Source organism: Panthera uncia, assembly GCF_023721935.1.
Source record: "Panthera uncia isolate 11264 chromosome C1 unlocalized genomic scaffold, Puncia_PCG_1.0 HiC_scaffold_3, whole genome shotgun sequence".
NCBI lineage: Eukaryota > Metazoa > Chordata > Mammalia > Carnivora > Felidae > Panthera > Panthera uncia.
In genome coordinates this window covers 13,714,184-13,726,274 of record NW_026057584.1, presented here as the reverse complement: position 1 = coordinate 13,726,274, position 12,091 = coordinate 13,714,184, and the positions used below count along the sequence as shown (strand labels likewise).

General features: G+C 41.4%; 1 protein-coding gene across 5 annotated transcripts in view; it reads right to left on the bottom strand.

Moving 5' to 3' along the window:
• Positions 1–12,091, bottom strand: part of DOCK10 (dedicator of cytokinesis 10) — a 268,151-nt gene that overhangs the window by 30,426 nt on the left and 225,634 nt on the right. For 4 of the 5 annotated variants that reach the window (XM_049615823.1, XM_049615821.1, XM_049615819.1 and 1 more), the window contains exons 31-42: positions 11,525–11,569; positions 9,590–9,765; positions 9,348–9,464; positions 7,923–8,034; positions 7,080–7,201; positions 6,861–6,975; positions 6,702–6,768; positions 6,415–6,462; positions 5,512–5,613; positions 3,339–3,463; positions 1,953–2,065; positions 23–160 (exon numbers count right to left, since the gene is read on the bottom strand). In XM_049615823.1, coding sequence (XP_049471780.1) covers positions 23–160; positions 1,953–2,065; positions 3,339–3,463; positions 5,512–5,613; positions 6,415–6,462; positions 6,702–6,768; positions 6,861–6,975; positions 7,080–7,201; positions 7,923–8,034; positions 9,348–9,464; positions 9,590–9,765; positions 11,525–11,569 — 1,280 coding nt within the window. The remainder of the gene's footprint in view (positions 1–22; positions 161–1,952; positions 2,066–3,338; positions 3,464–5,511; positions 5,614–6,414; positions 6,463–6,701; positions 6,769–6,860; positions 6,976–7,079; positions 7,202–7,922; positions 8,035–9,347; positions 9,465–9,589; positions 9,766–11,524; positions 11,570–12,091) is intronic. The other variant, XM_049615820.1, reaches the window with a different exon arrangement.

The window sequence follows — 12,091 nt, the reverse complement described above, 5'->3', positions numbered from 1 at the left end:
CTGGAACCAGGAGAACTCTTACCTTGCAAACAAACAGTCTCAAGGAGGCAAACACGTGCTTCAGCGCTGTGGCTGACTGGTTGACTTGGAAAAAGACCATGTAGGTGTCAAAGACCCTTTTCATCATGGAATTTTGACATTCGGATTGTTGGAGTTGTCTCTGGAAATTCCACACAGAAGTTACTTAGGATGAGTGAAAAGGCACCTGTATTCTCTCAAAAGATATTTACTGTGAGCCTACTATGTGGTAGGCACAACCTGGGCAATGGAGATAGTGCTGAATAAGAAGATAAGGTCTATGTTCCCAATGAAACTTACACAGCAGGGATTGGAAAAAATTACTAAATAAGAAAATAGAGCAGAATGATGCGATATAATAAAAAGTAACTGGTTTGGGCAAGGATTACTTTAGGTAGGGTGGGCAGCCAAGACCCTCTAATGGATGAACTCACACGTGAGCTGAAGGAATTGGCTATGGGCAGATCCGAAGGGACTACCCAAGAAGAGAGAAGCAGCTAGTACCAGGGATATGAGTTGGGAAGAAGCTTATGAGTTCAAGGTTGAGAAAACAAAGGGCAGAGGAGCCTGAGCAGAGCATGGGGTGAGATAGGGACAGAGGCAGGAGACGGGGTCACAGAGACGCACGTCCTCGTAGGCATCGGTAGGGCCTTTAAGATGTCTGAGATTTGACTGACATTTGCACTGAGTAATAAAGATTTAAAATATGGTGTTTGTTTTTTTTCTACCACCATGCTGACACTTTTCCTGAAAGCAGGGATTTTTTGGCATAATCATTGTGTTTGGTGTAGACGTTATTCAATGGATCCAGCCGTTCCTACTTCAACCCCGAACATCTGTAAGCTCATTAGGTTGAGCTAATATTCCAAATATCTTTATTGAGGTATAACTGGCATACAGTTTCTATAGTTTGAGTTTATTAAATTTTATATAAATGGCATCAAACTGTAACCGAGCGTAACTGAGCAGCGTTCTATTGTATGGATATACCACCATTTTTTAAATCCATTCACCTGTTGATGTACACTTAGGTTGTTTTCATCACTTATTAAAAATAAGGCTTGTATGAACATTTGTGTACACAGGTTTTTGTGACCAAATGCTTTTGTTTCTCCTGGGTAAATGCTTAGTATTGGAATGGCCGGTCGCGTTTAACGGTCGCGTTAACTTTTTAGACTGCCGTACTGTTTTCCAGAGTGTTTGCATGCCCGCCATTGGTGGATAAGAGTCCCAGTTTTTTCATACCCTTGCCAAAACGTGGTATGGTCAGTCTTTTTAACTTAAGTCATTCTACCACTACGTAGGTATTATTTTCACCAAAGATATACAGATGACAAATAAGCACACGAAAAGACGCTCAGCATTATTAGTCTGTTGGATCTAGCCATCATTTTTCTTTCCCCCTGAGTCTGAAAAAGTGGAGTCCCACTCTCAGTCAGCTCGGTTTGCCTGAGGGTGAAGCAGGAGAAGCAAAGAAGAATATTTATTATTTGACAATAGTGAAATACATATGTATGTATATCATTTGAGCATTAGTCAACTTCTGATAAACTCTGAGTCTCAGTTGTAAAACTTTTTCCACTGACACTTAGGCCGATTTATGTAACGTTAATTGATTTCATGAAATATTAAATTAAAAAAATGTTTATTTATCTTTGAAGGAGAGAGAGACAGAGCGTGAGCAGGGGAGGGGACAGAGAGAGAGAGAGAGAGACACAGAATCTGAAATGGGCTCCAGGCTCTGGGCTGTCAGCATAGAGCCCGAAGCAGGGCTCAAACACATAGACCCCAGGATCATGACCTGAGCCAAAGTCGGATGCTTAACTGAATGAGCCACCCAGGTGCCCCAGTAAAATATTTTTTGTTCTTGACTTCCCATGACTTTTCCACCTCCCGTTTTATCATGTTGCCGAAGATGTTATAGTCACACTTACCTGGTGAGTCTGGGTGAAGAGTGATAGCAGGTCTAGGATAGTCAGGCACACCTCTGTAGCTATATTGGCCTCTGTGTCCACATGGTGCATGATGTCTATTTCATTGGAGTTGCCTACAAAATATGAAGTAGAACATACATAAATGTCTAAGAAAATTCTTTGTATTCCATAAAGGGCTTTCTTCTATTATAACATTTTCACTGTTTTCTGGTGTTTTGATAAATAATTTATGAAATCAAAGTGCTTTTGTTGGTTCAATTACCTTATTGGCTGAATCAAAAACTAAAGACTGTCCGTCTAAAGACAGAGGCATTAACAGATCCTATAGACTAAATGTTTGTGTTGCCCCAAATTCCCGTGTTGAAGCCCTAATCCCCAGTGTGATGGTATTTGGAGATGGGATATTTGAGAGGTAATTAGCTCGTGAGGGCGGAGCCCTCATGAATGGGTTCGTGCTCTTATAAAAAGAGGCACCAGAAAGGGAGCCTTTCTCTTTGTCATGAGGACACAAGAAGAAGGTGGCCATCTGCAAACCAGGAAAAGGCTTCTCATCAGACATCAAATCTGTTGGTACCTTGACCTTGGACCTCCCACCCTCCAGAACCATAAGAAATAAATGTTTGTTGTTTAAGCCTCCCAGACAATTCTCTTGTAGCCACTCAAACTAAGAGTGTAGGCCCTTTTCATATGTCAGCTGTAGACAAGAGTGACCCATTTGCCATTATTTCTTACTTCTTTTCCGTTGATTTAGGCATTGACAGAGTCATAGTCCTTTCATACTCAGTCTGGGGCAAGTTTTAGGCTCACAGTCTAATAGACTAAATGTATAGTCTCAGTGGACAGTGTGCATGAGTGGCCATTAAAGGCCCTAAATACATTCATAGGTGAAGGCATCTGCCTTTGGTCACATGTCTCTAACCACTAACATGTACACAATACAGAACACTGGGCTCCATTTTTTCCTCATTCACAAGCTGGAATGTGTGCATCACCGGGTTCAATATATCACACTTAGTGCTTCTAGGACATGGACAACTTTCTCCTCGTCCCAAACAGCAGACAGTAATAGTCTGGTTGACAGAGGTCCCCATAACCCTCACAATAGCAAATCCACCTGACATCAGAGGAGCTACATGGAGCACATTATCCTGAGAGATCTGCCTGTTTCCTTTCTTATAAGGACACTTCAATTTTTAAACTCCCTCTCTGCTGACGTTTTTCCTCTGAGAAAAATTCCCTGGGCTACAGCAAGCCTGAAAAGTAACGGTCTCAGTAACACACTAACATTCCTTACGTTTCTGAAACATTCTAACGCATTTAATGTCTTCCACGCATCTAGAGAAACACCCCTAGCCGTCTCGGTCCTATTATTTCTCGTTTACTTACTGGACATGGTATTGTCTAACATCTGTAAAAGTTTGGGGTTAGAAAGTGCATTTTTGCCTCGAATTATAGGTAAAGTTTGTGAGCGGTGCTGCTTATGTCCTTCGTGAGCGGACGTGGTATGCATCCTGAAAATTACATAAGAAGATAGGTTATAGCACGAGAGAGATGAGATACAAATGTTCATTCAAAAATTCTAGACTGAGTCAAATATAAACAACTTTTACCCAGAGATGTTTTATGAAAAATATTAATTACAGGAGACATGATCAAAGGGACTTTTAAGAGTGCTTTTGGAGAGGTTTTATTTAAGCCAAAAAAGGGTTCAGAAGGATGCGCGGTACCAAAGGGTAATAGAAGAATAATAGATACTAAGCCTGAACAAGCATATTCATTATTATTTAATGAAATCATGAGATTTCATGGGAATTCCATGGCATTCCATCCTCATAGGGGAGAGAGCTGGGGGGGGGGGGACCCTGGTGCAGCTACATTCCCAGGATGATGATAATGGTCTGCAACAGCTCTCATTCAATGTCTCCTTGGCAGTCCCACCTGGTGGAAAGAGCCAGTGTTATGTGGGAGTAAAGACACTTCCCATTCTGGACTTTCATTTCCACTATCATTTGGCCAAGGCAATAAAACATTTTTTTTTGAGTAAAGTAGGCAATAAGAGATACCCTGAAGAGTCAAGCCTATAGAGGAGGCAATGGTTTTCTCTTGGTCACCCTTTTCAAGGGGTTATTTGGTTTTGACCACATCAAATGCTCTGGATGGATCGAGGCCCAGAAGACCTAGCTTTGGTTTTCAGTAGTTAAGGGAGCCCTGGAGCTACAAGAAAAAATGAGTTCTGGCTTGTATGGCTTGGACCTTTGGGACTGATTTCTTCCAGGTTTTGGGTCTATTTTGGTCTGGAGCTTCTGGAGGAAAAATCCTGGTGCCTAGGAGGGGAGGGGTAGGAATGGCCAAGACGTGTCTAGATGGTTCAGGAAGAAGCCTGCAATTTAACCCACCAAACGTCAACAAAACTGCAGTGACCTCAGGTACCTTACTATTGTCTTTAAAGGCAGAAAGTCATTGTTGATAGTCTCTCCTATTACCATTTGGAAAACACGCCTATTACATTTTCTCATTTGCTTTCACACAAGGGGCAACTTCGAGGAGTCCCTATGGACTAAGAGGCAAGACTTACTCCATGGTTTTTTGGTTATATACTACTTTCTTATTTCTGAAATTCCTTCTAAAATATAGCCATTTTCATATTACATATTATTATGGTAACTTTGGGAAGAATAAATCAAACTGGAGAAAATTTTAGCAAAGAATTCTTATTTATGAGACTCAGGGGAGATTTAAAGTAGGATTTCAGGGCAAAATCCTCCCACAGGGTAGGTTCATAAAGGATGACTCCAGGCCCTATGTGCTAGTCAAACCGGTATAATGACTAGGAAATCGAACACGAGCTTATGGAGCCATCCATGTTTCCTCACTGCTTGTGACCCTTTCAAAAACAATTTTAGGGGCACCTGGTGGCTCAGTCAGTTAAGCGTCTGACTTCGGCTCACGTCACGATCTTGCGGTTTGTGGGTACAAGCCCCGTGTCGGGCTCTGTGCTGGAATCTCAGAGCCTGGAGCTGGCTTTGGATTCTGTGTCTCCCCCTCTCTCTGCACCTCCCCCACTTGCACTCTGTCTCTCTCATTCTCAAAAATAAATAAACATGAAAAAAATAAATAGCTAAAAAACAATTTTAGCTCTGAGGACACTGCTAATGTATTACAGTGACTGAAAGGTATGGGGAGATACGACCTCACATCTGATATGTCACTAGGAGGTTAGCAAACGTTAAATGAGTCATTTATTGGAATGATGTCTTTTCGGGCTCAGTTAAATTAGGGTACTATTCACCTCCATCCACTGCATGGCATTGTGCCCCAAGGGCACATAAATAAGTCATAATCCTTGACTCTTAGGTTTTCACAAGCTAGCGGAGCAGATAGAGGAGAGTTTCTGCATGTGGTTTGAAGTGTATGCATACATACATATGCATGTGCCTGCTTGTGCATGCACATGTGGAAGCATCCGTATCCCTCCACACGCACACACACACACACACACACACACACACATATGCATAAACACAATGTGATTACAAATATCAAGCAAATGCGACATTACCATTGTGGCAAGGGACCTGATGTTTGGCAGGAAGGGTTAGATCCTTTGAGAGTTCCATTGTTCTGGGTGGACTGCACAAATTTAAATGCCGCAGCAATTTTCCTGCAAGGGAAACTGAGGTTTTAATCACAGTTCAGTATTTGTAATTTATTTTTAAATAAAGACCGGCCACTGGCAACACGACTACTGAACAACGAAATAGTCTGCGTGCTATGAAAGATAAAATCACATCATCTTTTGGGAATGGGAAATGGGGGTTTAGCGAAAGTGCTGGGGGCTTCGTGGTCTCTCATGAGAAAACAATGTCAACACGAAGTTATTCTAGATTAATTTTTCTTTTCAGCTTACTGGGAGTATATTCTTTCTTTCTTTCTTTCTTTCTTTCTTTCTTTCTTTCTTTCCTTAAGTACAGTTGACACACAATGTTATATTTAGTTTCATGTGTACAACATAGTGATTTGACAAGTCTATGTATGTTGCACTCACCATAAGTCCCCAAACCACAAAACCACTGACTGTATTCTCTGTGCTGTACCTTTTATTCCTGTCACTTATTCACATTGGATGTATTCACATTGGATGTAGAACGTTCATAGGAATCTTCTACATTACATCCATGCAAAATGATAGATAAATTAGCTCGGACGATACAGGAAATGTGGCTTCCTTTTAGAAATGTATGTTTTGTGCTTTTCTCCCTAGACAGCTTTTAACTAGTCCTAGATCTATGATGAGTACATGGCAAGTGTCAAACTTCTACGTCTACTCTGAGGTCAACCTTACGATCCTTATGTGCACCTTAAGATTTCTAACATATACCTTGAAGTCTAACTTGATATACATTAATAGATGCCATATTTTTTTAAAGATCAGACTAACCTCGTGGAATTTAAAAATTGTTACCTTATTATATTGCGTCTTCCTAGGTATCTGAAATTTTGAAGACAAACACTAGAAAGGAAAAAAAAAGGCCACATTCCAATTATTCATGTTCTTTTGTTTATACAAACTGTTCATTTAAGAAGTACATTAAAAGAAAAGATGATTTTATGCATATTTTATTCATGACTACTACTGATAGATAGTAGGACATTCTAAGGACATATGGGTCCTTAGAATGAAGGATGGTATACTGAACCATTTTGAAGCTTCCAGAAAAAACAGGTTAACAAATCAACTCTATAACTTACTCCAAGATGCTGAAGAAGTCAGACACCTCTGGACTGGGTGCTCTTTGCCAGTAGGCAATCAGCGTCTCTGGAAGGAAACACCATGTAGCATGAGACTCTCGGAAATTCAATTTTTTTTTCCTTTTTAAAAATTTTAATTTTCAAGGGCTCTCTCTTTACCCTCTGAAATTGTCTTCATAATGTGAAGAAAGCACATGAGAAGGCTCCTGGTTTCTGCTTGATCTAACTTGTCAAATCGAAGGGTTGACCCTATCAAAGACAAGGGTCTAGGGATCTAGGAACGGAAGAACCAAGAAAGACTGAATTAGCGAGGTGGGGGGGTGGGGGGTGGGGGGCGCTGGCTCTCCAGGTGCTGGGTAACTGGAGGAGAAGCCCCACCTTTTCGCAGTTGTCTGTTTTCTCGCTGCTCTTCTCATTGGTGCTTGGGTTGGAGTCAAGACTTGCCAGGGATGCTCTGGAGTCAGCATGGTTTACTGTAGAAATAGCTATTGATGAAAATGCTGCAAACACAAGCCACAGCACACAGATGGTAATGAGATGTAATGGGCACACACACAGAACTAAAACGATGACCCAAAAAGATGTTGATCATTGAGGTGGTAGGAGCACTGGGGAAGGCTGACATGATAGAGTCTGGAATTGCCATGGAAGACATGGGACATTTTAAGAATGATCACGGTGGCCGTGCCAGCCTTAAGGATTTAGGGAAATTTAGACCAGTATAAATGGAAATAAGGTAAAGCTTGTTCCTTTGATTTCTTAAACGGCTTTTGAAAGGTTCTCTTTTAAAAACGCTTTCATGCAAGTTCATAAGGATGCTTTGGGGGGAGAAGCTTTCAAGTTTTGACAGTTTATAAGAAATTAATATGACGTTTCCAAAATAGTTCTTAAAAATAAATTCCGAAGTTGTTGGGGCTATTATATTTTAAAAGGTTGTATGCAATGAAAACTTAAAAGATTGTTTCCAGAATGAAATATTTTGGTAACGTCTGAGTAGATTGCTCTTTGAGCCAAGTAAAACTGAATGCTAAGTAGAAGAGGAAGCCCCTGGATGAGCTTCTAAGAAATATGTAGAGAGACTCTTTAGCTCTATAAATAGAGTGTACTTTGACATACAGCAATTATGCATACTGGATTATGGAGTGGGTAAAAAGCACAATGATATGTCATGTAAATATGGGAGAGAGTTAAACACAAGTGTTTTTGCAAGGTCTTAAGTACCTGCTATGGAATTTAAAACATCTTTAGAAAATGATGTATCCACAGAATTTGCATGTTTCATAGCTGACTGGCTGTGAAATCCTCCATTGGTGCTGAGGTCATCTCTAGACCCCTGTATTCGAAGCACAGAAGAGATTAATGGGAATCGCCACATTTCAACATTGTAAACCCACATATGCCTTCTTTGTTACACTTTGAATTTGATGATGTCTGATCTGATCTTTTATATTCCAGCAAAGGTCTTCTGCCAAAGCAAGCAATGAAAATGAATACAGTCACAACCATACTCTTAGTCACATTTTGACTTTTTATGTGATTGTTTTGTTTTGTTTTGTTTTGTTTTTTTTTTTTTTTACAATGTAGTAGAAACTGTCTTTTAGCTATAAACTGGTTGGAATGGCTACTGTTGTTTTATGGATGATACTCTAGATTATCATGAGTTATCTTATGTATATTGCTATTACTAAAAGCTAATTCCAAATACTTATTATGTACCAGTCTCTAGGCCTAGTGTTTTCTACTAGAGAATTTAATCCTCCTAAGAATCCTGTAATGTAGGAATTCTATCTGATTCTATAAATAAGAAAGCAGAGGTTTAAAGAGGCTGGATAGACACGCCTGGGTGGCTTAGTCAGTTGAATGTCTGACTTCAGCTCAGGTCATGATCTCACAGTCTGTGAGTTCCAGCCCTGCACCAGGCTTTCTGCTGTCAATGCAGAGCTCTCTTCAGATCCTCTGTCCCTCCCCCCCCCCCCCGCCCTTCCCCCACCCACATTCTCTCTCTTAAAAATCAATAAACACTAAAAAAAAAAATAAAGACACTGGATGACTTATCGAAGGTTACATTGTTAGTAACTGATGTCGCTGCTATGAACACAAGGTCTTCCTCTAAAGAGCATTCCAAAGGCCTAGCTCCTAACCGCGAGAGACTAGTATCATGCATTCAGCAGCGGATTAATTCATCCGGGACGTGAAAACAGGCATCTGGTGTCACATGGCCTGTTGTGTGACCACGATGGTGGCTCAGTGGAGGAGGGAGGACAAACAGGCCACTCCTGGGGTGTGACTGAGGCCCTCCGCTACCCTAACACCAGGTGGTCACAAAGCCCGTGCGGAAAGGTGGCAGGGGGAGAGGGTGCGCACTGAGGATGGGGCCGTGCACGCGACAGAGGAACCTGGTAAAAACTGGACAGAACTGGGGGGTGGATACAGAGAAGAGAGGACAGTGAAACCCAAATGTCGACTACGTGGATGAGGCAGAAGGCTCCAGGGACCAATCCGGAACAAAGGAGACTGACGTGGACGTCTCAAAATAGCTAGCGGCAGTGTTCTGTTTGCTCATGGGTGGGGGAAGATGGCTATCCAGGGCAAAAAGTGGGTGAACTCTTGGTTAAAATGCACATTTGAAATAGTCTGTAAACTTACTTGATTGGATGTGTTGACGGTAAAAGGATATAAGTCCTTCAGGTAAATCCTTGGCATATTGTCCAGAAGCATGCCATACAGGGGCATGTATAAACTTGCTATCTGGGCCTGTTTCTCCTAGGTGGGAAGGTGGCCGAGAGAAATGATTCGCATAAAAATCAATAGACTGTAGGTTTGATATGCATTTAACGCAGTGAGCCATTAAATGGTGTTTAGGGAAGAGAGAAAAGAAAATCACTCACGGGTTCTCTGTATCGATCATCAAAGGAATGCTTAGCCATTAGATTTTTTAGGACAGCTAAAGCTGAGTGCCTGATGTCTTGGTCTTCTTGCAGGGCAAAGCCAACTTCTCGAAGTAGAATTCCAATTAAGAAGTGTTTGCGGCAAAATTCATTCGTGACCGAATATTCAGGCATATCTTTGGGAGGAGAGTAAAGCGGGCATGTGACTGAAAGTCAAAGGATCACTCTGTAATCGAGAAAGGTTTATCCAACCACCATCAACCTCTCTCACTACCGGGGAGGGGTTCAGTAACAGTAGTCTCGCTACAGCAGTCTCGCTACAGAGAGGAGAAATGAGGGAGAGTATACTGCTACCAGTAGTCAAATTCCATGAGTAGCGTGTCTACAGTGTTACAGGAGCTGAGAGGAGAAGAGCTCACTTTCTGTCTGGAAGAATCAGGAGACGTCACTGGCGGGAAGATGTTGAGAGGGGCCTTTGAGGCTGCTGAAGGTCGGAGGTGCAGGGGGCCCGGGGCCAATGGAGGTGGTGGGGGCGGGGGTGTGGGTGGAAGAGAAGAGGTTGGGAGGACAAAGGTTCCATGGCACAGATTTCTGAAGACCCACAGTGTGTCAGTGTGCGGGAAACACAGGTTGGGGGGCGCCAGTCAGCACGGCAGCCAAGGAGGGGGTGGGGATTGAGACTCGAGGGGCACTTGGGGCCGGGTGATGGAGAGACTAAAGCACACATTCTTTAGCTGGCACCTGGGATCCTCCATTTGGCACTGAATTCTGTAGAAAGCGTGAAGTCGCCAATGGCATTGAGATCGGCGGCCTGATCAGACCTGTGCTTATTCATTTGTTCACATGGTGACAGGACATAAATGAGTCATTCTGTGGGGGAAATGTGGGGAGCGGGCTATAATACAGGAGGCTCGGCCACAAGGCAGGGAGGGAAGAAGTGAGATGTGCCTGGGATGGAACAGAAGGACCCGAGTTGTAGAAGAAAAATTACCAGGGTAAGTTGGCTGAAGGACGTGAAGGAGCAAGGAGAGGGAAACCAAACGGGGCTGCAAAATTTTGTGCCCGAATCAGGGAGAAATTGGAACGTCAAAATTTCCAGTAAGAGTTGTCCAATGTCCTTCCTAAATGTAACTGTTAACAACAGGACCAGCACCCATTTCTGGAACATGCACTGAGTGCCAACACTAGGCTAAGCACCGTAGAGGTGTTATGTCCGTGAATCCTCGCGGTTACCCGTTAGATGTAATGATCTCTTGGAATATTCCAGTCCATGATTGACTAGGGGCAAATTAAACATAAGGAGTTTTGTAGTCCATGAAAATGCCACTGGATGTGGAAAAGCAGGGAATGGGAGGGTCAGGAGATAGAGGTCCAAGGACTTAGTTAGGTTTAAAATATTTCTCCACGAAATAGTGAGTACTCGTGAGGGGCCAGAGTGGAACAAAACTTTGTAACTGCCAACCTAAAACGAGAGAAAAGTTTTGCCCAGACTATTTTAAGTTATGAACCTAATTCAAGTAAAAATAATAATCAACCTCAATCTTAAGAAGCTAGCTGAAAAACCAGGCTGCGGTGTGTTGACAGAAATATATAAAGCTAGTTACACTGAACAAACATGTTATGACATGTATCAAGGAATTTTATTTATGAGGTACCCTAAGAAAATTTCAGATGATTTGGGAAATTAAAAAAAAAATGTCAAACTCTGGAGAATAAACTATGAAAGAATTCAGGTTGGGGAAGCATTTAATTATCTGTGACAAGAGAACAGTTCAGTCAGCTTGTTGACAACTTTGTATGATATTAAACACCTGACTATTTTTGGCATCCGGAAATGGCATCTGGAAATTTGTGGTATCTATACCAATCAATATTATCAGATTATGATGTACTTATTGATGCTTAGAGAATCTAATATAAAACATAATTATTTACCTGATGCATGTAACTCTTGAGTTGATTCTGAAGGCGTCAAGGGATCTGGATTTAATATAAATAAATAAGTTAAGATATACACATACATACACGTTATATTCATGAACTATGGGTAATTTATACTGAAAAACTGTATTATCCTAAAACATAAGTGAGTCTCCTCAAAAAAGCTTTATGTTTGAAGACAAATACCATAGGTTGGTTGCTTCCTTATAAAGGAATGTCATGAACAGAGTTATTTTCATTCCTGGCCTTTTACTTGAACACTTATTTTTCTACCAGAAATCCGCATGCAATGAAACATGTATTTTTATGTTCACGGTTGATAATATCACATCTACAAGGAGACTATGAGGCCTTTTCCTGAGTTACAGATCAACAGTAAACAATTGGAATCAAAAGGGTACAATAGGTTTGCTTTTCTTGAGTATCTCAACCAGCTTGTCTAACCCAATAAGTTGGCCATAGTTTATAAAAAAAATAAAAAGGAATACAAAACAAACCAAAAGGCGAAAAATGTTATTGTCCAAGATGACCTTTCTACCTCTTTTTCTACGAAGGCATTTA